Source organism: Ovis canadensis, chromosome 3 (assembly GCF_042477335.2).
Source record: "Ovis canadensis isolate MfBH-ARS-UI-01 breed Bighorn chromosome 3, ARS-UI_OviCan_v2, whole genome shotgun sequence".
Classification (NCBI taxonomy): domain Eukaryota; kingdom Metazoa; phylum Chordata; class Mammalia; order Artiodactyla; family Bovidae; genus Ovis; species Ovis canadensis.
In genome coordinates, this window is record NC_091247.1 from 93,142,951 (window position 1) to 93,170,166 (window position 27,216).

At 48.7% G+C, this 27,216-nt stretch overlaps 1 protein-coding gene across 1 annotated transcript; it reads left to right on the forward strand.

The window, feature by feature from the left end:
• Positions 1–27,039, forward strand: VAX2 (ventral anterior homeobox 2). The gene is made up of 3 exons (XM_069586345.1): positions 1–288; positions 19,891–20,078; positions 26,384–27,039. Exons 1-3 carry the CDS (start codon positions 51–53, stop codon positions 26,816–26,818), a joined length of 861 nt encoding a protein of 286 aa, XP_069442446.1. The 5' UTR covers positions 1–50; the 3' UTR covers positions 26,819–27,039.
• Positions 27,040–27,216: the final 177 nt, after the last annotated feature.

Genomic DNA, 27,216 nt, shown 5'->3' on the forward strand with positions numbered 1-27,216 from the left:
GGCCGGCCCAGGCTGGCCAGGCGGTGGCGGAGGCGGCGGTGGCGGCCGGCATGGGCGATGGGGGCGCCGAGCGCGACCGCGGCCCGGCACGCCGGGAGTCGCAGAGCGGGCGCGGCGGGGAGGGCGGTGGAGCAGAAGACTCGAGCGCTGATGCGGCCGGCCGCAGCCCCAGGGAGATTGCCGGCACCTCCGACTCCAGCCCTGCGGGCTCCAGGGAGAGCGGCGCCGACAGCGACGGGCAGCCGGGGCTCGGCGAAGCAGACCACTGCCGCCGCATCCTGGTGCGAGGTAAGGGACGGCTCGAAGCCCTGGCCCCCTGGACTCCCCTCCCTTCCCTCACCGGGGCCTCCGACCTCCCTGCAGCCGCCACCTCCCAAGTCCTATATCCATTCAGACGATCGTCGTCCAGTCATTCATTCAGTAAACATTATTTGGAGGGTCTATTGTGTGCTGGACATTGAGCTGAGTGCAAGGGACAAAGCGGCGGGCGGTACGGAAGAGATCCCCGTTTCACTGCCTTGAGATGCTCAGCTCTCCAGTCTCACCCGGGCGGGTTACCGTGGCGGGGACCGAGATGCGAGTGCGGGATACGGAGAGCCGAGTCCCCGCCCCGCGACCCTCTCGGCGGGTGCGGAGAAAAGCGTCACGAGCGCTCCGCGGGGTCAGGGCGAGGAGGGACCAGCGCCCGGAACCGCGGGAGAAGGCCCGGCTCCGCTCAGCTGCCGGGCGCCTCCCCGCCCCCTGCCCAGCCCCGCTTCCCGGTCCCGGCCTCGCAGGCGCGCGGGAGCACCCTGCTCCCGGGAGACGGCGCCGGAACGCAGAGGGCGGCGTGCGCCGCGCTCGCCCGCCGGGGCTTCGCTCTCGCCGTTCCCACTTCCTCGCGGCGCCGGGGCCCAGCCAGCTCTCGGCGCGGCCTTCTCACGGCCTGGCTTCTCTCGTCTCTCCGATTCTCCCTCGCCCTTCGCCCTCCTCTCTAATTTCCCGGCCATTTCCCTCCGCCGAGCTCGCCTTCCCTGCCTTCCCTTCCTGCAAGAATCCGAGTGCCCGGCTCTGCCTGGCTTCCACGCTGCGAGGCTGCGGCTTCCCCGGCCCCCAAAGCCAGCCTCACGCCCAGCTCGCCTTTCGCCGGATCCGGCCCTGGCGCAGCGAGATAGGAGAAGAAAGGGGATTCCGAGGTCTTGCCTTAAGCCTGTCCCTAGGCCGCGGCGAAGCCCGAGGTCTGTTTCCCCCACCATCCCAGAGTCCCGGACTGGGAGACCCAGAGGAGGAAAGAGGCCACTCGAGGGTAACGGCTGCCCTCGGTTAATCCCGCTGCCTTTTTCTCGCCCTTTCTTTTTGATCGCTTCTCTTGCGAGCCTGAAGGCCTAGAAAAAAATCAGCCGGAGCTGATTTCCTCGGCCACCGCCTAGGGAAGGGAAACCAGCACTAGGACCCCCGAGTTTGATCTGGGCTACCCACACACAGAGGGAAACACCTTGGCCTGGTCGCTCACAGCTTCCCCACAGCTGCTGAATCTGGGTGACTCTGGGAATGGGGGCTAAAGGTACAGCATGGAGGCAGCCCAGTGTGAAGTTGCCTGGTGGCCATCCTGGACACAGACTCGGGGTCCCTGGTCTTCAGGAAACACAGGAAGCTCCAGGCCAGGTATAGTCACTCAGTGCCGTTCAGGGCCAGGCTCTGGGGGTCAAAGGACAGAGCATGGGGAGGTGGTCCCCAACCAGCAGGGATTCCAACAGGTGTGTGGCTCTCTTGGGCACTTGAGATTAAATTAGATCCATTCTATAGACTGTGGGGTGTCCTGTGTACAAGGTGTTAGCAGCCAGTTTGGAGTTCCGTTAAGGAAATCTGCAAGGCTTCCAGAAACAGAGAAATCAGCCTCCTAAACCCACATTCCCAGATTAAGGACACTCACCGCCTCACACCTCATCTGTGGGTTTTTCATTTCGTTCCGCCTAAACAGTTGTGGTTCTGTGCCCACCTACCATCCCTCCTGTTCTAACTCCACGCAGATGGAATAGATTTTGTGTCTGCGTGCAATGACACATAACTCCCAGGTGTTGAGTCATAGAAGGTAGGATCAAAAATGATGCCCTCCAGGAGCCCACCCACCCAGGAGCAGTCCCTGGACCCCCTGCTGGATGCTGGGCAGCTAGTGGGCACTGTTAGGTGCAGTTTCCCAAATTCGCGTAGGCAATACCGCAGCGCCCTTACACGCAGACAACATAATGGAAAGAGAGTACAGAGGAGGCACTTATTCTCTTAAAAGCGATAAAAGGTAAATGCAGGGCCCACATAAATCTCTCTGTCCTTTTCCATTTAACGACAAGGAGGTTATTACAGGCCTCAGATACCAGGGACGTCATTTACCGCTAATCCCTCCTAGCCAGAGTCACCTGCGTCACTCCGGGCCCCAGTGGGCCCAGGGCGGAGGCTCTGTCAGATGAAAGGCCCTGCACCGGTGAAAGGACGTTCGTGGCACCCTGGTCCCTCACCGAACGTCCCTCCAGTGTGCTCTAGACAGACAGTACATTTTGCCCTTGACCTCCAAGGATCTATCCTCCTGAAGTACCTGTGGAGGAAACCATAAAATGGGGGAGCGTAGGCAGTTAGCATGTCCATTGTTAAGTTGCTGGCGGGGTGAAGATTCTGGGAAAGAGCCCCACTCTCTCTGAGTCCTTTTTTTCTGCCTCCTTCCCACTCTGCCCTTGCTCCCTTGAGGGCTCCACCCCAAGGTAGCAGACCTGCTGAGGGAGACCCGAGATGCAGAGGAGTAAGAGAAAGGCCTGGTGCTGGAATTACGTGAAGCTGATTTGGAATACAAGTCTTACAGCCCTTTGAAGTTGAACTAGTTTCTTTGCCTCTCTGTGACCCAGTTTCCTCATCTGTACGAAGAAGAAAGCATAGCTCTTTCCTTGAGTGCCCGTGCTCAGGGTCAGAGATGTTGTCTATAAAACTGCAAACAAGCAGCGGGATCTCCATAAATATTCTGTGGAATGAGAGGGGTGGGGGCTCCAAGGAGACTAAAACTGCTTCAGGCCGTGGGCCTCGTTCCTCAGAGGCCTCCCCCACCACAACCCCTGGCCCCAGAGGCTGTGTAAAGCACTCAGAGGTGAGCAGCCAAGGGGACGAGGACTGGCTGATGAAAGGAGGCCCACTTCCACCTTGCAGACCACACAGTACGGCCTTCCCCAATCCCCTTCGAGGAACCCTCGCACAACCAATCACCGAAGTTTCCCTGCCTCTGCAAAATGTGGGTCAGGGAGCCAGGGAGGCCGACCCGCTACATCCCCTGCCTCAAAATGGAGGCCGCTTCATGCCACACACGGGCACAAGCAAGGCACTGAGATAACAGGAGTGTGCACACAACAGGCACCCCAAACACTCCACTGAGGACACAGCTAGGCATCCACAGGGGCCCTAAAGCCACCTCGGTGCCCCACACCTCTGCATGCACAGCCCATTGACTGGGGAGGGAAAGGGGTGGGAGACCCTTTTGTTTTATATTAACATTTGGAAAAGACAAGCCATGGGCAGGAAGCAGGTGGAAAGAGTTGCAGCTCCAAGTTCGCTGCAGCCTGAATGGTACTGCCTTTTCGGTGGAGCAGGGATCCCTGCAATCAAAACGTCGAGGACAAGTCTCACCCCAAACTCCCAAACCTCACAATCCATGCTCAGATCTGCACACGCAGATGCACTTAGGTGGTTCTCACATGGACCCAGAGTCAATTCAGCAACGCTTCTGGACAGATCCCGGAATGGCCGTCCACCAGCCTCACCCACCCAGCAGATGTTATGAACAATGCCTAGTGCTGGTCCCAAAGCGTCCCTCTGACCTACCAGTCTCAAAACCCCAGTCGGGCGTCCTCAACTCTGCACTGCCACCTAGACCTGAGTCAGGCAGAGTTCAGAGGCGCCCCCAGTACACTCCTGCACCTTGAGACCTGTGACAACCTGGGCCTGACTCAGCACCCCTCCTCTGGTAACAGGCAGACAGGAAAACTGCGGGAATCCTTGGACTGAATGAATGACTACCCCCCTCACCCCTGCAGCACCAACACCCACTAGCAGAAATGTTTTCGCCTGGGATCCTGATGGATCTGCCCAGGGCCTCTGGCTGTGGCTGAACAATTCCCTCTGTGGTTGTGAGTTTGGTGCAAGGGGTGATTGAATTTAGCGGCATCTAGCCCCCTGAGAATTGAGGGCAGTACTGGACCAGCGCTGCAAAAATGTATTGGTGGAAATAGCACAATGGCATACACCAGGCAGAGCCTTGGACGCTGCAGATATGTTTGAAGATGCTGGGCAAGGGGCCAAGCCTTTTGGGGGCTTGAGCTAGTAGCAACCCAGGGAACAGACAAACCCCTTCTGCAGCCAGGTCTGGGCTCATCATTGACCGGAATCACCTGTTTTCCAGTTGGATTTACAGCAGTCCCTCGACTCAGGATGACTCGACCTGGACCTAGCATCCTCACCTCCCACCCAAGGCATGGCAGCTCCACAAGGGCACACCTGCCACCCCACCCCCCTCCCCAGATGGGATGTCTTGGCCATGGAGTCGCTGACCCAGAGTGTTTATTGGAAGGAGCCGCTGGATTGCAAGTCCCTGTGTCTGGGCCCTCCGGGCACCAGACCTTGGGACTGGAGCCTCAACATAAGTCTGTTAAGAGATAACCGGGACCATTCCTCCCAGGCAGCGGTTGAAAGCTTTAAATGATTCATGCAGGAAATTGTGCTTTGGGGGTTTTGGTTTTAGTTTTAGTTTGGGAGCTTGTGGGGAGTATTAGGTTTCTTTTTTATTTTCCTAGGATTGTTTCCGTTTTGTATTTGTTATGTTTTTCCTTTTGCTTTGTTTTTGGCGAAAGGACCCACATTCTCAAGGCGGGTCTATGTGGCCCCTATCATTTTGGGTCTTTATTTTTTACTTGATATCCATGCTCCCACCCCACCCCCTAGACACACACACACCCAGAAGCAGACCTACAGACCTATACACCTGTTGGTGTGCCTTGCATGCACACTTTCATTTTCTGGGAGCTGTGAAGGGCCTTCCGCGCTCCTCGGGTTCTCAGCTAGTGCTGCCGCCCTGGGTAGTCTCTTGAACTCGGGTGCCTGTGGACCCGCTGCCAGCATCCCGCGCGCAGCAGACACGCACGCGCGCGCACCTGAAAGGTCAGAGCTTCTAGGTGGCCCCCGGGTGACGCAGACTCAGACGGGCCGGGAGGCTGGGACAGTGGGTGGGTACTGGGAACTGGAGGGTGGGGGAGCGGACTGCTGCAGCGTGCGTCCCTGGACTTTTGTTCGGCTCCACGAAACACGTTGAGTCTCCGCAGAAACTGCGCACCCCCTGTAGCGAGACAGGGCTTCTAAGGCTCGCGTTGGCTCGACGCCATTTCCTCAGTTAGCCCGACTCACGTCTGGGGCCGAACCCAAGCTCCCTCTCAGTTCGCTCTTTGATTTGTATTTTAAATGGGCGGCGAGGTGGGGGACGGTATAGGAAGCATAAGCATTTTGTCTTTATTTCCTGTTTGCTTAGCATAAACTAAAGATCGGCCTGGCCCTCCTCGGAAGGTGGGTAGCGAGTTCTCAGCGGTACAGCACCGGGAGTTGCGTACCCGGTGTGGAAACCTCTGACACAGGGCGCCGGGGCTAGTGGGCCGACCCGGGGGTCCCCGGGACCCGGGTGGTCTGTGCGCCTGTTTTGCCCCGCTCCATCCGCATCCAGGAGGGAGGTTGGAGGGTCTCGGCTAGGGGTGCCAACGTGGAAGTGGACACGGCAAAAAGGGGAGGCGGCGCCAGGACGCAATCTGGCCTACAAAGCTGAAGAGTGGGCGAACCTGGAAAAGCCAGGGCTGCGAGCGCGGCGGGTCAAGGATGGGGCGGGAAGGGGGCGCGCCTGTGAGACGCTACTGCCACCCCCAACCCCAGTACGATCCCCTGACCCAACTCACCCACGTTTTCCCATGATCTTGCCCTTCGCTTGCTAGTTGATTGATTCCACAAACATTAACGGGTACCTACTATGTGCCAGTGGAGTAGGAAATGGCAGCCCACTCCAGTATCCTGGAAAACCCCATGGACAGAAGAACCTGGTGGGCCACAGTCCACGGGGCCGCAGAGTCGGACACGATTGAGCGACTGAGCTACTACGTGCCAGACCAACGCGGTGGGGCTGCTGGCGCTGAGACCATTTGGAAAGCCGGGACATGCGAGGTTCCTGGCCCGCCGTGCTGGCGGCAGGGCCTGGGTGGCGAGGGAGCGATGTAGGCGAATAAGTCAAGGAAGGAGGGTACTGGGGCCGGGTCCCCTAGACGCCGCGCAGGGACCACGTAGGAGGTAGACACCGCACCCGCCAAACCCTAGCGATCTCTCCAGACGCATTCCGTGTGCACACAGTAGGCACTCCGTAAATATCTGCCGAACGAATTAGAGGAAGCAAAACCAATCTCGTGTTTCACTAGGTAGGAGGCCGCAACGCCCTCCCCGGGAAGAACGTCTGGCCTGCAGTGACCTCCTTATTTTTTGACGTTACAAAGGCGTTCCTTACATGAAACGGTGATGATGCCAGAGCACAGAATAATTGTTAAAATAGAAAGTTGACGGCGCCCTATTTTTGGAATTTTGTGCAATCGTCAACTTTGAGGGCCACTGAAATATAAAACCTGAAAACGCTCAAATGTGGTTCTTTTTACTCGTTCTTTGGATCCCCAGAGCCGCGGAGGCAGTCTGGAGGCAGGCAGCGTCTGGACGAGGAGGCCGGGCAAGAGCGGGGCCCGGAGGGCGGTAGTGAGTCTCCCGGTTCTCCGCAGCTGCTTGGGGGAGGTTCCGCTGCAGAGCCAACCAGGGAAATATTAATAGTTAGGTAAATCTGCGCCCTCTCCCCGCCCACTCCACAGGCCTCCATTCCTTGGTTGGAGCTCGAAATAACGGGCTGATTAAAGTTAGGTTTGTTGTGTTTTGTTTGTCCCACCGCCCACCGCAGAGCTGCTGGCAGCCAGGGCTCAACGGGTGGAAGACACCCAGCGAAGAAGTAAGACCACGCTCACAAAATAGATGGGAACAAAACAGGTAGAGCATTTAAATGCAAAAAGCAGTACGGGGACTTTCCTGGCGGTCCAGTGGTTAATGCAGGGGGGGATACGGGTTCCATCCCTGGTAGGGTAGCTAAGATCGCACATGCCTGGTGGCCTGTGAAAAAACAAACCAAAATGTTTACAGAAATATCATTTTAACAGATTCAACAGACTTTTAAAATGGTCCACATGGAAAAAAACATTAAGGAAAAAAAAAAAGCAATAGGTCTCAAGATTTAAAGAAAAAAAGGTGGTTGAAAGCTCCCAGAAATAGCCACCATTCCTAATTTCAGGTGTGCATCAGTAGATTTCTCCCCTCTTATATACACATTACATAAGCTGTCTTGCAACTTACCATTAAAAAAATTTTTTTCAGCCCCGCCCCCCCCCCATCCTTTCCACCCAGCCATTTCACACTGTTCCCTTTCTGCACAGTGCTCCTCTAGAAGGATGTACCTGTTGTTTTCCTCTGGTACATTGAAGCTTTGTAATTGTGAAAAAGTAAAACCAATCTAAATATCCAACAAGGGACTGGTTAAATAAAATTTTATTATAGCTGCATTTTATAGCTGCATAATGCAGTTGTTAAAAATAATGAAAGCACTTCTAGATGGAAAGATATTTATTGAATAAGTTTTATCAAATGAAAAATAGCAATTTGCAGAAAATCTTGCTTTTGTAATATATAACTTACATATTAATTTTTTTTTCAATTACTGGGGAAAGTTTGAGAGCTTGAGAAATGAACTCGCAATGCCCAGGTCTTTGAGCCCTTGAGTGTTTCCTAAAGATAGATTCCTAGCAGTGGAATTGCTGCTTCAGGTCAGAGCTGCAGGTGCACAGCCCTCAAGTGTCAAAGCTGGTCACTGATCTCTCCATTCAGAGCCTGCAGTCTTAATGTACAGTGATGAGATATTGTTATTTTATGATCTTTTCATTAAAAGCTTGATTGAAAACTCATGTGGAAAAAAGTTACACTCTGCACATTTTAAATGTGTTTCCTTTAATTTTAAAATAGTAATTCATTTGATTCAAACATCAAAAAGTTGTTTTAAGTACACATGAGAAATCTCCTTCCCATCCTTCTTCCCCATCCTCCAATTCCCACCGGGCTCAAAGGCAGCCATTATTTACTGCTTTCCAATATGTTATTCCACATCATTCCTATGCTTCTGTCAGCCAGTACATTGTTTTTTCTTCCTTTTGCTTGTTATGCATATGGTGGTATCTATATATATTTTCCTGCACCTTGCTAGTTTCACTTACCAGTGTATCTTAGGCTATAAAGAACTTCTGTTAGTTTTTTACAGATACATAGTATTCCATTTCTAGAGACTGGGTAGACCATAAAGTATGTTATACCACCTGTGCCCTAATGGTAGACATTTAGCTTTTTTCTTATCTTCTGTTATTATATACAATGCTACATTAAATATGCTTGTCCCTTGGTCATTTCCACATGTGTGGGTCTTATCTGTCAGAGAAGTTCCTGAAAGTAGGTTACTGGGTCAAAGAGTACCTGTGTTTATAAATTGAAAGGTAATGCTCTGCTGCTGCTAAGTCACTTCAGTCATGTCCAACTCTGTGCGACCCCATAGACGGCAGCCCACCAGGCTCCCCTGTCCCTGGGATTCTCCAGGCAAGAACACTGGAGTGGGTTGCCATTTCCTTCTCCAATGCATGAAAGTAAACAGTGAAAGTGAAGACGCTCAGTCATGTCTGACTCTTAGTGACCCCATGGACTGCAGCCTACCAGGCTCCTCTGCCCATGGGATTTTCCAGGCAAGAGTACTGGAGTAGGGTGCCATTGCCTTCTCCGAGATAATGCTCAAGGGTCCTCAATAAGATGGTACCTACTCCCCTTAGCAATGCCTGAAAGTACTTGTATCCCCAAGTCTTGCTATCACAGTTCACACTTTTTATCTTGATAGATGTTAAATTGTTCTTTCAGGGGAAGAAAAGTTTAGCAATTCAGACCCCCACCTTTGCCCTCTCCCCATATTAGACATTATATATCTTACACATCTTTGCTAAGAAGTTCCTCACTGGCATTTTAATTTTTATTTTTTTGACTATCAGTGAAGTTGAGCATCTTTTCATGTTTATTGGCCAGTTGTACTTCTTCTGCTATCTATTAATTCATTTCATGTGACCATTTTAATTTTCAAATATTCCTTCCTTATTGATTTGTAGAAATGCTGTATTGTGGACAGTGGCTCATTGCTTTCAATATATGTTGCAATTTGGGGGGTTAAAAATTGTCCTTTAATTTTTTTCTGATGTCTTTTGTTTTCTGAAGTATAAAATCTCTTTCTAATTACAAAACCAATCCATGCCGTTTTGCTATATCATGTAAAAGTTGCAAGTTCTTCATTTCCCCCCACATAATACACTTCTACTCCCAGGATGCAATCTCCCAAACTTTCCCTAGACATTGAAAAACATAAATAAGTTATAGATTGCAAGAGTGAGGTTTTTTTGCAAACTTCTTTTCTTCATTTAATAGATATCTTTCAATCTAGAACTGCCTTATTATTTTAACAGTTGCATAATACTATATTATGCACATATAATAACATTTGTTTAACCAGTCCCTTGATGATGGATATTTAGGATGGTTCTGCTTTTCACAATTATAAACAATGCTTCAATGCTTTGTATCCTAATTTGAACAGATTTATTAAAAAAGTCTCATGAGACAATATGAAAACAAGTGAGACATTTTATTATATTCAGGAATGGTTGTTAATGTTTCTAATTGTGACAGTATTATTGTGATTGTTTTTTAAAGATACTTATAAAAGTATTTATAAAAACATTTATAAAAATGTTTCTGGATGAAATGATATGGTGACTGGGATTTGCTTAAAATTATAGAGAGATAAAAGAGCTAGGATTGTTACTGAGTTTATAATTGTTGAAGCTGGAGGATAGGTATATCACAATTCATTATACTTTCTTTTTTCTCTCTTTTCTCTCATTTTGTATGTTTGAAATTTCTCATGATAACAATTTTAGAATAATAAACATCATTTCATATATCTGGTATGCATATAATTACAGGGTAAGTTCCTAGAAGTGAAATTTTAAAATCCAAGTATATACACTTAAAATTGTGATTGATATTTGTAAACACCAAAAGGTACTAATTTATACTCCTGGAGATTGTGTATAAATATACCATTTCTCCCCCACATCCTCCCAACCCAGGATGTACTTAGTCTTTTAGAGAAAAATCTTTTCAAGTGAAAAAAGATCTTGTTTAATTGGTGTTTTTCATTACTAGTCAGGTTGTGTATTTTCATATACTTATTTTTCATGTTTATTTCCTCTTCTGTGAATTTTTCATTCATAGGCTTAGCCATTTCTCTATTGGCTTACTCATTGTTTTTTTATAGTTGTAAACTATTTATAGACTACATAAATATATAACATATATGAACATATGTAGACATACAAATATACACATATTTTAGTATATTTATATAGAAATAAAATGATCCCGTTTTCTGTGACATGTGTTGCAAACATCCCCAGATCTTTTTCATTCTTTTTTCTTCTTTTTCTTTTTTAACCTTGCTGTGAATTGGGATTTTTTTTTTTTTTATGACTCAAATTTTTGGGGCTTCTATGTTTTAGTTCTCAACTAGAAAGTTCTTCTCCAACCAAAGGTAACTATATTACATATATTACATATAATGTATATGTTACATATATTTAGAATACTCTTAAATTTTTTGTTACAAAAATTCAGTATATGTTACAATTTTTGAGTTTATAATTTGTCTTTTATTTTTCTCTCTCATGTCTTTATTTCTGAAGTATAAAATATTCTTTTAATTATAAAACCAATTCAGGCTGAAATGAAGTGAAAGTTGAAAACTCTTCATTTACCCCACCCAAGGTACTTCACTCCCAAGATACAACCTCCTAGACTTACTTTAGTAATTGAAAGCATAAATATGTAAGCTATATATTATGAAAGGGGGATTTTTTGCACACTGCTAAAATAGTCTGTTTGCAGACTGTGACAGTCTTTGCAAAACCAAATAATAAAGAAGTACATGAACTAAGACGGGGAACGCTTTCTTCCTGACCAGCTTCCACTCCACAGTGTGAACAGAAAAGAGAGGTGTCCGCCCTGCCAGATTGCATTCTGTGTGGGCATAAGCACATGTGCACGCAGCTTGCTGTTACCTTTTGTTCTTTATAAAACTGGGCTTGTACACATGAGCTTGTTTTCACGTAGCGTTCAGGTCAGGATATGAAGATGTACCTCATTCTTGTTCATGTCTGCATAACAGCCAAAGGCAGGACTGTGGCTTCATCAACAGTGTTGCTATTGAAAAGCATTCAGCTTTTCTTCTCTCCCACCCCTTCTTACAAACTGCCACAAACAGTGGCTCTTGATGAAATATACAATATTTCTCTGGGGTAGAAACCTCTTTAAATTTTCTGAAACAAAAGAACTATACATTTTTAAATTTAGCTGGGCATTGTGAAATTGTCCTTCAAGAAAAACTTTTCCTCTATTAACCTGTATTCTCACCAATAGAGCTTGAGAAAACCTATTTTCGCTCACCTTTGCCAGTACAATTTTCCCAGTCTGATAAAGTATCTGAAAAAAATTTATCTCTTTTCTATTCTAACTTTCATTTTCTCTAAGTCCCTCTGAGTGTATTTTTTTATATTTATTAGCCACTAGTATTTCTTCTTTTCTTAGTAACCCTTTCATATAATTTGTTCAGTTTCCTACTAGACTGCTTGACTTTATTCGTTAGACTATAAAGGCTGTGTGTGTACTAGACATTAAGGCTGTTTTTCATGTATTATTAATAGTCTCCCAACCTGTCACTTTTCTTTTAACTCTCATCCTGCCGCAGTTTCTTTCTCTAGGTACTCAAATCTGTTATTTATTTTTTAAAACTCATCAGTGTTTTTATTCCACTTTCAGAGATTTATTTATTACCTCTAAAGTTTTAATCCATCTTGTATATATTTTTGCATGCACTGTGAGATAAATGACTTATTCCAGATGATGCACTAACTGTCCAAAAGCCAGGTCTTGAGTAATCTTGTCTTTCCTCCAACTAATTTGAAATTTCATCTTGATAATATCACAGTTCCCCATATAGGCATGGAATTGCTTCATAACTCGCGTGCCAGCATCACCAGTTTAGTTGCTGTAGATTTGTAATATATTTTGCAGTGACGGTAATGCAAGAATCTCTCCTCATTCTTGCACGTTTTTTCTCAACTGTTCCATTTTCAATGTTTCCAGTAAACTGGAGAATTAGGGTTTTTTTATAAGGAATTTTCATAGTGATTAGATTTCATTTGTAGATTAAGGCAGAAAGGACATTGTTACATTTAAAAATCAGTGTGTTAACAGCTTATCATGTAAAGGAACTACCTGGGTGCTACCTGGATGAAGACTGGGTAGGGCTTTGAGAGGGCTTACTGGGAGAGGTAGTGGGAGAGGGTCCTTTTTGGTGCTGGAGGTCAAGAGCATTAGCTATCTGTAATCAGGCAGAAGTCACCACCTCTCCTGTGGCAAAGGATCTTTGGGTGGAATTCACTCTCCCTGGTACCCCTGAGGCTCACCCCTCTTTGAGGAGACCTGAAGGACAGCAAAACTCAGCCTTCATTCCACTTAGACTCATGCATTTCACCCTAACAAGACCCTACCCACCTATAGGCTCTGGAATTAAGCTTTCCCTCCTTCCTGGTGCCCCCCCCCCAACACACACACACACAACTCCACCTAGAAAAGCAACAATTCAGGGAAAAGTGCTCTGTCAGTAGGAGGGACTAGATTTTGCTGCAGGGACAACCTCAAATCTCAGAGGTTTAACAAAGAAATATATTTCTAAGTCCTTGATAAGTCCATCACAAGTGGGCAGGGGCTTGTCTTGGTACTCAGAAACCCAGGCTGATGAAGCTCCAGCTTGGTTTCTGCCTCTGTGACCATCCCAGTAGAGAGAAGGGGAGGTGGGAAATCAAGACCTGGCTTTTGACATGTTCCCTGAAAGTGACTGCATCCCTTCCTCTTGACTAAAACAAATCGTGTGGCCATATCTGATTTCAAAGGGCAGAAAATGAATGCAATCCTACCGTGTGCTTGGAAGGAATTGGAAACACTAGTGAGCAGCATCCTTGGTTTATCCATTAGCTTGACTTTGATGAGCAGTCTCCTCTGCTGGTCCTAGCTAAAACAGCAAGCACAGAAACACTGACTATTGGATGTTGGCTATTTGGAGAAGGTCAGAAACATCTCGTTTTATTTTCTTCACAGTATTTATCATTACATTACGTATTAGATTTTTTGGTTTGATTTTGTTTTTGTTTTGTTTATCTGCCCTGGGTCTTCCTTGGGATGTGTGGGCTTCTGTAGTTGCAGTACTCAGGCTTAGTTGCTCTACGGCACATGAGATCTTAGTTCCCCAACCAGGGATCCAACCCACATCCCCTGCACAGGAAGGCAGGATTCTTAGCCACTGGACCGCCAGGGAAGTCTGTACATATTCATTTTTTAATTTATTATCTGTCTCTCTCCCCAGTACAAGGTCTACGGGAATAGGGACCTTGTCAAATTTGCTCATTTCTATATCCTCAAACACAAGAATACTATTTGGCACATAGTAAGCATTTATTGGAGAAGGCAATGGCACCCTACCCCAGTACTCTTGCCTGGAGAATGCCATGGACTGAGGAGCCTGGTGGGCTACAGTCCATGGGGTCGCTAAGAGTCGGACACAACTGAGCGACTTCACTTTCACTTTTCACTTTCATGCATTGGAGAAGGAACTGGCAACCCACTCCAGTGTTCTTGCCTGGAGAATCCCAGGGATGGCAGAACCTGGTGGGCTGCCATCTATGGGGTCGTACAGAGTCGGACACGACTGAAGAGACTTAGCAGCAGTAGCAGCAGCAGGCATTTATTACAGCTTTTCTGGTGAGTCAGACAGTAAATAATCTATCTGCAATGCAAGAGACCCGGGTTCAATCCCTGGGTCAGGAAGATCCTCTGGAGAAGGGAATGGCAACCCACTCCAGTATTCTTGCCTGGAGAATCCCATGGAGAGAGGAGCCTGGCAGGCTACAGTCCATGAGGTTGCAGAGTCGGACCAACTGGGCAACTAACATTTTTTACATTTATGTTGAGTGGTTGAATATACACAGTTGTTTTATTTACATAAATGGGATAGTACTACTTACTTTCTTTCACTTAATGTCAGTTTATATGGATACTGTCTCATTCTTTTAGCTACATGATATTTTGTAAAATATGAATGACATGAATGTATCATAACTTGTTCATCTGTATCCCTTAAGGGGAACACTCAGGATGCTTTCAAATTTTCAACATTTTGAACAGTGCTGCAGCAAACATCCTATGTATACCTTGGAGCACATGAATCTATGCTTAAAATAAAATTGCTGGGGCAATAGTTATGTGCTTCTATAAACTTGACAAATGCAGCCTTAAAAGACTGTGACAGTTTATAGTCCTACCAGCAGTTAATGGGAGTGTAGTCACCAACAGTGCGTCTTTGCTTTATTAATCATCTACTGATGTCTCTCTGATCTTATGGGAGATAAAAAAGTATCCATTGTTGCTTAGACTTGCATTATCCTGATTACTGTGAAGCTGTGTTCATCTTTTCACATATTAATTGGCCATTTGGATATCTTTTCTGTGAGTAGCTCACAAAAATTACTTGACCATTTTTTCTGTTAGACTATTGCCCTTTTTAAAATAATTACTCTTAATTGTATTTTATATATCTGGATATTATTTCTTGGCCGTCTTAAAAAAGATTTTCAATTACGTATTTTGTATTTTATCTTGGTTTTGATGCTTTTGTCATATAAAGTTTTTAGATTTAATATAGTTGAATAACATCCTTTGTTTTTCCTTTACACTCCAGGTTTGCATCTTGCTTGGAAAACTCTTCCCAAGCTTAGGATTATAAAAATAGCTTTTTATATTCTCTTGTAATGCCTTCATCATTTTATAGCTTACAATTTGCTTTTTATTCCATTAGAAACATTGTTCTTTATGGTGTGAGACATGAGTTTAACCTAATTTTATTCCAAATGGATAATTTATGGTCCTCAATCTACTTAACTGCATTGAGAGACTAGACATATAGAATGTTCCCTTTATCATAAACTCTGTCACTCTGTATACATGGCCCTAGTTGTATACTCCTTATTTCATTTTTCCCAATATTCAGTAATTTGAATCCCACCATTACCGTTTCTATTATATCCATGTTTCATTTATTTACTTAATATTTTAGCAAACAACAACAACAACAACAAAGCATGCCAAGAGGTTAGAATGATGTTTTTGTCACAGAAACTGACAAATCTGTTTGTGGAAAGAACATTGTATATTTTCAAACGAAATGTCCACTTTTAGCTTCATGCTAAATATGTAAAATCATAGATTTAAATTTGTTCTAGTAAACACTAAAATAACAGCATAACTTTTGAAATGACAAAGATTTATTTATGTATCATTCTAAATCATCTTACAAACTATGAGTGAAACGCAGAGGCACTTGAGCAGCTGCTATTGTATTCTTTCCACAAACAGATTTCTCAGTTTCTGTGACAAAACATCATTCTAACCTCTTGGCATGTTTTGTTGTTGTTGTTAATGTCTTATTTTGAAATTGTAAGAGAATCACAAGAAGTTGCAAGTACAGTAGAAAAGCTCCATGTATCTACAACCTAGCTTCTCACAATGGTGACATCTTATAATACATGACCGACATCCAGAAATTGACATTAATTCAATATAATTAACTAGACTAATGACCTTGCTCAGATTTCACCCATTTTTTTGCATACACTTTTTTCTTTATATATAGTACGGTGACATTTTATTATACTTACAGATCCATATAACCACCACTGCAATCAAGATTCAGAACTGGTTTGACGCCACCAAGAAACATGATCCTTTGTAATCACAGCCTCCCTTCCCTAACCCCTGGCGGCACACATCTGTTTGCCACCTCTACAACTTTGTCATTTTGATAATGTAATATAAACGGAATCATACAGTACATAATCTGAAGGACTGCCTTGGGTTTTTTCACTCAGTGTAATTTAATTGGAGATGTATCCAGATTGTTGTGTCTGTATAGTCATTGTTGTACCATGGTTTGTTTATCCATTCACCCATTGAGGAACACCTGGATTGTTCCCATTTGGGAGCTGTTACAAATAAAGCTGCTGTGAATACCCCCCGTAGGTTTGATGTGAACCTAAGATTTCATTTCTCTGAGTTAAATGCCCAGGAATGAGATTCCGGGGTTCCATGGTCAATATAGGTTAGGAACTTTCCTAAAAGTCAGTTTCCAGAGTGGCTGCACCATGTTACGTTCCCAGCAGCAATGAACGCAGCATCTAGTTTCCTGGCGTCCTCACCAGCCTTTGGCGCTCTCACTCTTTTTCATTTTTGCTCCTCTAATCATTTTTCTCATGGTTTTCATTTGTTTTCTCCTGATTGCTAGTGATGTTGAACCTCTCTTCATGTGCTCATTTGTATGGCCCTTTGGGCTTCCCTGGTGGCTCAGAAGGTAAAGAATCTGTCCGCAGTGCAGGAGACCTGGGTTTGATCCCTGGGTTGGGAAGATTCCCTGGAGAAGGAAACTGCTACCCACTCCGTATGTGGCCTGGAGAATTCCATGGAAAGAGGAGCCTGGCAGGCTATAGTCCAAGGGGTCGCAAAGAGTCGGACACGACTGAGCGACTTTCACTTTGGGGATATCTGGGGACAAGTCTAAGATGCTTGTTCCATGCTCCTGCCTGTCCTGGCCCTGTGGAGGAGGGCTGCCCTCGGCTGCTCCCTGAGGCAGGAATGCCCCTGTTAGCTTCTTTACAAGGAGGAAAGGAGGGGAAGGGCTGTATGGTTTGACATCAGTGGTCAGGAGCAAGCTCAGGGCTTCAGGTGGGCTCCAAGAGGCTCACCCGGAGGAGGATGTGAAGCTTCCAGCACCATATATGACATCCATCACCCTTTCTCCTCTACACACCCCCCAAGATACTTTTAATAAAATCCATGCCTTTGGAGATGGGTTCATTGGGTGTTGTGAGGAAAGTTCTGAGCCTGATTTCACAATTGGAAACAGTAGAACCTGAGCAAAGGGGACCCAGTCACAATGGGGTCACAAACATCAACCCACCATTTTGAATGTAGAAAGTATTGGAGGGGGGAAGCTTGAGTTGTCCAAAAAAGCCTGATTCTACCAACCCGCCAAGAGCAAGGCTCCCATCCATGTCCTGCCCAGCGCCCTGGAAACGCCAGCCCAGTGGTGGGGGAGGACAGCCGCTGGGCCATGACTGCATCCCCAGGCTCCCCTTCTCCCTGATGGTTGACTGAGAACATGAAGGTGTTTGAACCTCTGAGATCGGGGGTGTGACCTGTGAGCCGAACCAGGAGCCTATGAAGAGCCGAAGTGCACCCTGGAGTGAGACTGCCCTGTGTGGTCCAGTGCATAAAAATTCACCCTGCAGTGAAGGAGACTCGGGTTCAGTCCCTGGTCAGGGAACTAAGATCCCACATACCACAGCTAAGACCCAATGCAGCCAAATAAAGTACCTCCTGGAGGAGGGAACATTAACTGGCCCTAGTAGGAGGTAGGCAGAACCAGTCTCGTAAAATATACTACAGGACTTGGAGGGAGAGATCTCAGGTTCACCCTCTAGAACAGGGATTCTAAAACTAGGTTCTGTACTCTTATGGCTCACAAGGAGCCTCTTGACAGACAGCACCTCCCAAATGCAATTCCTTTCCTACATCTTCCAGGGCAATGATGAGCCTGTCGGAAGATTCCATTTTCTTTCCATGACGTCTATAACCTATCTCTTCACTATAACCTATTAAGGAATCACTGAGAATTGCTAAAAGAGGGTATTCATCAAGTAAAATGAAGGTGTTTTTAGAGTTTTTTAAACACTGTCAGTATGATCTTGGGTAGCTACTTATAATGTGTTCCTCCATTTTCCCATCTCTAAAATGGGGATAATCACAATTCCAACTTCACTGAGACATGGGGAAGGTTTAAGCACTTAAAACGGTGCCTGGCCCAGAGCATGCATTGCAGAGGTGTCAGCTATTACTATGAGCAGCCAAGGCTGCTAAAGCTTCTGACCACATTGCAAACTCTCACTGTGTACGCCCTCTGGAGAGAAGTGAAGTTCCTGCAACCTTGGAGGCTTGCTTTGTTACCTGTGCCTGGTCAGGGCTGCCTTGAGTTGGTAATTTCCCCATTGACACTAATCTTCCTTCGTAGTGGCAAATTACTGTTAGTTTAGCTTTATTATTATCAACAGCATGTGTCGGCGAAGGTTTGGTAAATCCCAGGTGGCACAGTGGTAAAAAATCTGCCTGCCAAGGCAGGAAACACAGGAGATGCAGGTTTGATCCCTGGGTTGGGAAGATCTCCTGGAGTAGGAAATGACACCCAACTCCAGTGTTCTTTCCTGGAGAATCCCATGGACAGAGGAACCTGGTGGGTTATGGTCCATGTGGTCGCAAAGAGTCGGACATGAGCACACACATGGAATACGATGTTGCATATTTCCACACTCTAATTTTTGACATAAACTTTTGTAATAACTATATTTGAAGCCATCAGTGTGTGTGACTCAAACATGGATCATCTTTGCCCGTGTACTTAAGGCTGATGTATATATTTATAATCTGCCCTCCCACCTCCAGGAAATTTTGCTTTAGCTGAGTTTCTTTAAGTGGAACTATCTGGCAAATGTTAGCTGCAGGTTTTTCAACCTCTCTTAAGTAGGCTTCAAAATATTGGAGATGCCATGCACGGATGACGTTGGTCCAGGGGCCAGGAGGGTGGCCCGGATATTCAGGACTCAGCACACAGGGAGTGGCAGAAATTCCCCTTCTGGAAGGCACCCCAGCAGCTTGATGTGGTGGCAGTGGTCCTCAGGCTCCTCCTGGGGATCCCAGCTCCACCCCACACCAGCGAGCCTCTTCAGGGACCCCAGGAGAGTCTGTGGATAGAGAGAGCACCCATGCATTACCACACACACACACAGACACACACACACACAGACACACACACACACACACACAGGGCTTAAGACTTGGCTCTGGACGTCTCCTCCAGTAAGCCTTATCTGATTGATCATATCCAATTCTAAACCATCCTTTCCTCTGCTCTTGAGGACTTGGTATTTTCTCTTTACATTCGTTTCTTATTCTGTCCCCTGGGTGGGACAGAGTGAGTCCCTTCTGCCCAGGCTGCATGATAAACTCTTCATTTGTACCCAGGCCCATTCACATACATATACCTATTAGACACAATGTACTGCATTGGGTGATTGAGGAGGCTGGCCCCAGAGAGGGTAAGCAGCTTGTCAGAGGTCCCACAGCTAGGCCCAGAACTGAGGAGCTGCCCATCAGATCATGCTACCTCTTTTTTTGTTTATTTATTTATTGTGGTTTTGGCTGCACTGGGTCTTCGTTGCTGCATGCAGGAGGCTACTCTTCAGTTGCGGTGCTCAGAATCTCATTGTGATGGCTTCTCCTGTTGTGGGGCGCAGGCTCTAGGGTGCCCAGGCTTCAGTAGCTGTGGCCCACAGGCTCAGCTGCTCTGAGGCATATGGGATCTTTGTGAACCAGGCATCGAACCTGTGTCCCCCTGCATTGGCAGGCAGATTCTTAACCACTGGACCACCAGGAAAGTCCCACACAGCCTCTAATTAAGATGTTCATTGAGGGGTTACATCCTTAACTAGTGAGCTAATTTGCCTCCTTTCATGACCTCCGCAGATGCCAAAGGAACCATCCGAGAAATTGTCCTGCCCAAGGGCCTGGACCTGGACCGGCCCAAACGGACCCGCACATCCTTCACGGCCGAGCAGCTCTACCGCCTGGAGATGGAGTTCCAGCGCTGCCAGTACGTGGTGGGCCGTGAGCGCACTGAGCTGGCCCGCCAGCTGAACCTCTCGGAGACCCAGGTAAACGGGCAGGGCCAGCCTGCTCCACCGCCACCCTGGCAGTCCAGGAGCGCCCTGGGGTGTGAGGCCCATGGGCTGCTGCCTGGAAACCCAGCTTGGAGTTCAGACATCTATGAGGGAAAGGTTTAAAGTTACTGGTAGACCAGAGCAGATAAACACAGTGCTGACAAGAGAAAGTTGGCATTTGCCAGTGGGGGTGGGGTTGGGGGGCACTTCTGGATCCATCAGGCCCTTTGGATGGAATTTGGGGAAAGGCCAGAGAGATAGGAGAGAGGGACATTCAAGATGCAGGGAGTGGCTTAAGGGGGTGTTTGTTGGTGCAGGAGGGAGCCTGCAGAAAGGCATGGGGCAGGGCTGGCTTGCTGGGAGCAGAGGTTCAGGAAAGAGATGAGGCATTACAAATGGGGGTTGGGGACCTCTCGTTTCCACATTCTGGGCCTTTTCCCATCCTCCCTTCATCCCAGTGAGCCTTAGAACCTCTTGTTGGAGAGAAAAGGTCTGAACTCCCCCTTCACCCAGGTAGGGCTTAGCACTTAGCAGTGGTCTGCCCGACCCAAAGGAAAGACTTTTGTAACCTGAGCACCTACTCTGTGTGAATGGAGGCATTTCAGACTGGTGGTGGTGGTGGTGGTCCAGCCACTAAGTTGTGTCTGACTCTGTGACCTGGTGGACTACAGCATGCCCGGTTTCCCTGTCCTCCGCTGTCTCCCAGAGTTTGCTCAGACTCATGTCCACTGAGTCGGTGATGCTCTTTAACCATCTCATCTTCTGTCACCCCCTTCTCCTGCCCTCAATCTTCCCCAGCGTCAGGGTCTTTTCCAGTGAGTCGGCTCTTTGCATCAGGTGGCCAAAGTATTGGAGCGGTATTATTCAAACTAATAGATCTAAATAATAATGATAGTAGTAGTGGGAAATTCCCTGGGGGTCAGTGGTTAGGACTCCACACTTTCATTGCTGTGACCTGGGTTCAATCCCTGGCCTGGGAATTAAAATCCTGTAAGGGCGTGCAATGCAGTCCACAAAAGAGTGGTAGTAGAATAATAATAATACTTCCCCAATACTCACTCTGCCACGGCACTGTTCCAAGTCAGTTATGTTAGTTTGCTAACCCCTACAACCCTGTGATTGTAGCAACCAGTAATATCCTGTTTCACCCGGGAGAGGTTATTATACCCAAGGTCATACAACGAATAAGTTCCAGAACTAGGATTTGGACAAGCAATTTGGTCCCTTTATGCTGCCTGTATACTGGGCAACCACGCTGGAGCTTGTCAAAAAAAGACTCAGAGACTCTAAGTCTAGCTACAGGTAAAGAGCTTGAGGTACCAATAAATGTATAAAAAGGGCCAAACCAGGAGGCATGAAGGGAAGAGGAGAGGAAGGAGAGGAGAAGGAAGCAGATGGGTCTGGGGAGGATTGGGGAGGCTCTCCTCATACTACCTGCTGGTGCCCTTGGCACCCCTACCCAACCCGGCAGTGAGGTCTGGATGGCAGTGAGGTCTGGATCACGGCTGGGAGGGGCTGCTCTCTCGCAAGCCGCCCTTGTAGAGTCCCAAACAGCCCAGCAGATGGCCTGGGGCAGCCGGGCCCTCTCTCTAGCTGAGCTCAGCTGGGCTGGACAGCCAGGCTTCATTCAGGAGGCCTGCAGTGGCCAGGCGGGACAGAGCTCGTAGAGGGAGTCAGGAAGACGCCCTCAGACCAGGGTCTGAGGTGTAGGCACAGGGTCCTCCTCCTGCTTGGCCTAATTTCCCTTTGCCTCACGTAGTCTACCCCCCAACTCCCCACCTCTGAAACTTTCTTCGCAAGGGCACCTCAGATGCCCAAGTGAGCAAAACTCCTCCTCAGTCCTCATCCTTCCCTGCCCCGCCAGTACAGGCCACCTTTATCTGTTCTTTAAGGTCAAAGCCAAGTCCCTTCTCTTCCAGGAAGCCTTCCCTGAGGCTTCTTGACGTCACTGCAAGACCTGTTCCACATGGCTTGACCTGTAAAGTGTGGGGTGTGTGTGTGTGGTGTGGTATGGTGTGGTGGGCACCAACCTGTATGCATTTCCCCAAAACAAGAATGTATTTGAAGGGCACGTCTGCTCTTCAGGCCTCCTTGGGGAGCCCAGCATGCAACTGGGCACACCATGGACCCACAAAGAACCCTCAACCAGCTGATTGTTCTCACCAGCCTCCTTCCTCTTCCCCTGGTCCTGGAGTTGGCAGACGATATACAGTATTACTAACACTGAGAGTTCCCTGTGTGCCAGGCATTGTTCTAAGAGCTAGATGTGTTCTAACTCGTTTAGCCCTCGCCACAAGCTCGTAGAACAGGTGTGAGGTTTTTCTTCTGACACCGCTTCTGACACTATGTGGTATGTTCCCACGCCAACAGCAGCCAGTTCTCCAGTACCAGCTGGGTGTCCAACAATACAGCTCAATTCAGTTCTGACCTTAACTCCTGGAGGTAACACCCATGCTATAGGTTATGACCAGCTACACAAAGCGGGTTCCCACACCCTCTCCTTAGATTTGATAATTTGCTAGAATGACTCACAGAACTCAGGAAAACTCCTTACACTCTATTTACTTCTACAAATGTATTTATTATAAAGGATGCATGCATATATGCTGTGCTAGGTCATCTCCGACTCCTTGTGACCACTTTGGACTGTAGCCCAACAGGCTCTTCTGTCCATTGGGATTTTCCAGGCAAGAGTACTAGACTGGATTGCCATTTCCTGCTCCATGGGAAGAACCCACGTCTCTTGCATCTCCTGCACTGGCTAGGTGGATTCTTTACCCACTGAGCCATCAGGGAAACCCCATTATAAAGGATATAACTCAGAAATAGGCGTATAGAAGAGATGCATAGAACCAGGTGTAGAGGGGAGAGTTCATGGAGGAAACGTCATTGTTCAAGAGTCTTTATAACCCAGTCTCCAGCCCCAGTATGCTTCCTGGAGGGAAGGGAATGAAAGTTCTAACCCTCTAATTACAGGTCTGGTCTTTCTGAGACCAACCCCCATTCTAAAACGAGGGGTCCACCCTGAGTCACCTCATTAGCATAAACTCAGGTGCGCCCAGAGGGGGCTGGTTATGAACCTCAAAAAGCTCTGGACAAAGAACCAGGGACAAAAGTTAAGTGTACTTTTCTTTAGTACAACAGAGTGGCTCTTTATTATTTTTATATTAAAGAGAAGGAAACGGAGGCACACAGAAATTAAATAACGTGCTCAAAATGTAAAGCAGGGACATTCATTAACTCATCTAATCTTGATAGAAAGTTAGCTTTCAGGACTTCCCTGGTGGTCCAATGGTTAAGACTCCAAGCTTCCCATGTAGGGGGCGTGGGTTTGATCCCTGCTCAGGGAACTAAGTTCCATAGGCCACACGACGCAGTCAAAACACTAAAAAAAAAAAAAAAAGATCACTTTATGAGTAATATTATTCCCATTTCAGAACTCAGAGAGACTAATTAACTTGCCAGGTTTATATGGCTAGAATTCTGTGGAATTCTCAGCATGTTCACGCATGCGTGTGCGTGCGTGCTCAGCCAGTCAGTCGTTTCCAACTGTTTGTGCCCCCATGGGCTATAGCCCGCCAGGTTCCTCTGCCCATGGGACTTTCCTGGCAAGAATACTGGAGCAGGTTGCCACTTCCTCCTCCAGGGGATCTCCCCAACCAGGCATCAAAGCTGTCTCCTAGGCCTCTTGCATTGGCAGGTGGACTCTTTACCAGTGGGAAGATATATTCACCCATACTTTTGGGCAAATGTATTACCGACCGCCTGCTGTGTACCAGGTGCTGTTCTGGGCAGGCCCTCCCCTCCCTGTTACACCCAGGACGGGATAGGACAGGCCCCTGTGAAAGCTCCCTGCGGTGGGTGGCGCCCCGTTGCTGCCGCTCCCTTCATGCCTACTTGCCCTGTGTTTGCGGGGAGCGGTCAGTCTCTCTCCTGCCGCATCTTCAAGGCCCAGAGGGAAGGAGCCATGGCCTCTGAGTCTGTCCTCCCCCTCCAGGTCAGAGGTAGGAACCGGGAAGGTGAGCAGTCACCTCACACGAGGGTGGGCCCCAGGGATTTTGTGTTTGATCTCTGCCACAACCCAGGTATTTTTGTCCTTATCTTAAAGATGAGAACTGGAACTCAAGGGTCCCTGGGGGTGGTGCCTAGCTGAGAACCCAGATGACTTCCCAGCAGGGGAAAGGATTACAGTGACACAAAGAACCACATCCCCAAGGATCTGGCAGGACCTCTTCCTGGAGCAGTCAAATTCCAGTGTGACTAACAGTCACATCCTTCAGCCAGACTTGGCTGAGTCGTCCTTCCCGACTGCCCTTCACTGATATCAGCTTCGAATGTCACCTCTTTAGAGGGGCCCTGTTTGCCACCCCACTGATAAGACACTGCCTCCCTGCCTCTCCTCTCCTTCCTGTGCCCCCTTTCTCTCCATCGGAGTGCCCGAAGTGCCAAGCCACAGCTGTTGTCTGTGCATACCAAGTTAATACAGAAATGGAGAGTACGTGTTTAGAAATATACAGAGCAGTTTTTCTAATAACTCACTTTAATTGTATTTTACGAAAGTATTGGTCCACAGCAGATTGGAAACATTAAAAAGTGACTCCTCACCACAAACCATTTGAGAGATGCTGCTCAAAGCACTTACTGCCACCGACAGCCACACCTGTTTGCTTGTATTTGTTGTCTCTCCCCCTCAACCCTGTCCACCTTACATAGCAAGGATCCTGCAGCCTAGAACAGAGCCGGGCACATGTGCTGTGCGCAGTAGGTAGCTTCAGTCATGTCCGACTCTTTGCAACCCCAGGGACCGTAGCCCACCAGGCTTCTGTGTCCGTGGGATTCTCCGGGCGAGAATACTGGAGTGGGTTGCCATGCCCTCCTCCAGGGACTCTTTCCAACCCAGGGATTGGATGCTCAGTCCACGTCTGCTGAATGCATGAGCGAGTGAGTGAATGCAGGAACCAGCCTCAGGTAGATCCCCTAGCCCCCTGCTCACTCTCATTTACCGAAAAGCAGTCCAATCCTGCTGAAAACACCCAACTCATATGTATTTCAGATCTTTTCTTCTCCCCTCTCCTCCACTCAGAGCAGGCATGACCCACTGCTGGAGGGACGTGCAGGGGAAGAGCCCTCTAGAAAGGAGTGGGGAGTGTGCTACCCCTCCCCCACCAGGGCCAGGAGGGCAGGGAGGGTGGCACCTTCGGGCCTGAGGAGCCTCAGGGCCAGAGGCCTTGGCTGGAGGGTCAGTTGCTCCCACAGGGGGCCTGGTAGGCTTCTCCCAAGCAGGCTCAGTTCTGCCCTAATCCTCTCTCGGCCCTGCTCCTCTCCCCCACCTCTCCTTCAAGTCCCAGGCTGGAGGACACCAGCGGGTCTCTCCACGCTTCTCTTTCCCAGCCCTCCATTCCACGGTCCTCTGCTGGCACACTGCCCAGCCAGCTGCCAGCCTTCCGGAACCTCCCAGCCAGGAGCAAGGGAGCCTCTCTGCTCCTGGGGACATGGATCTGGGTGCTGCAGCAGCTGACAGCCTTGCCAACTGGGGAGCAACTGTCGGTCCCTCCCCCTCAGGACTCCCAACCTGCCTCCTTGGGGGAGCACCCTGTCCTTCCCCAGAGAGGGGAGAAAATCCCATCACCGTGAGGGGCCCGCAGAACTGACCACTGAGCTCGCCTGCCCCCCAGCCTTGCCTTCCTTTCCTTCTGCAGAGGAGGAGGGGGTTGGAGTGCTATGTGCCAGGCGCCTGGTGCTGGCAGAGGGCAAGTCCTCCTCCTCTCATGAGCCTTGAGAAAGGTCTCTGCGCTTTGGTGGCTCCATTTAGGATGGGGGTGTTTGGCACCGCTCTGTCCCCAGCTTGGGGAATGTGGCCATTGGAAGTGCCCCTCACCATCCTGACACGTCCTCTTATACTCAGTGTCATGTTGACAGGTGCTTATAGGTGATGGGGTGGGAGGGGGCTTCCGGGAGGTTCAAATAGGGGGATGGCCAGATGGGCTAGAGAGCTCCCTTCAGAGGTGGGCTGGGGTCGGGGGGGAGTGAGACAGGAGGAAATGGGGGTGGCTAAGAGTGAAAGGCGCGTGGGCCAAGAGGCGAACCTCACCTGTGCCCTCCCTCCATCCAAGGGTCAGGGTGGAGGGGTACGGTGATGTGGGGGGCCAGGGTCTCTTGGTCCCCTAGCCAGGCTGATGGCGGGAAGATCCTGACGACACCCTGACTGCTCTTCTTCCCTCTCTCACTGCACCCCTGCTCCCCCCCCCCACTCCCTGCTCCCCCCGACTCCCTGCCCCCTCCCCTCGCTCTGCCCCAAGGTGAAGGTCTGGTTCCAGAACCGCCGCACCAAGCAGAAGAAAGACCAGAGCAGAGACCTGGAGAAGCGGGCATCCTCCTCGGCGTCCAAGGCCTTCGCCACCTCCAATATCCTGCGGCTGCTGGAGCACGGCCGGCTGCTGTCCGTGCCCAGGGCCCCCAGCCTCCTGGCGCTGACCCCCGGCCCACCGGGCCTGCCTGCCGGCCACAGGGGCACCTCCTTGGGTGACCCCAGGAACTCTTCCCCACACCTCAACCCGCTGACCTCAGCCTCGTCCCCACTGCCGCCCCCTCCGCCGGTGCTCTGCTTTTCCACCACCCCGCTCCTGGACCTGCCTGCTGGCTACGAACTGGGCTCCTCGGCCTTCGAGCCCTATAGCCGGCTGGATCGGAGAGTGGGCAGCCCCGGCAGCGGTAGCAAGAAGGCCAGCGCTTAAGTCTCCATCCCCTGCGTGACACTGAGTCCCCAAGCACAGCACCAGCCCTGCCTCCTGGGCCCAGAGACAGAAGGGGTGGCCACACACGCTGCCCCATCCACCCCCAGCTCAGAGACTCTCCAGTGGACAGCGTTGGTCCCGCAGCTTGTGTGTGTGTGAGTGCAGTGTGTGTGCGTGTGCCTCTCACTGAAATAAAAGGAAAACAATGACAAGAAGGGAAATGGAGTCCCCACAGCACGCCACTGCCTCAATCCCCTCTCTTGCCCCTCCAGGGGAGGTAATCAGGCTACTGGTCTCCCTGATGGGAGAGGCAGAAGCTGGGGCCATGTTCACAGCCGGGGAATCTGGTACCCACATGACTCCTGCTCCCAATTCAAGCTCCCACCCAGGTGTTTTCA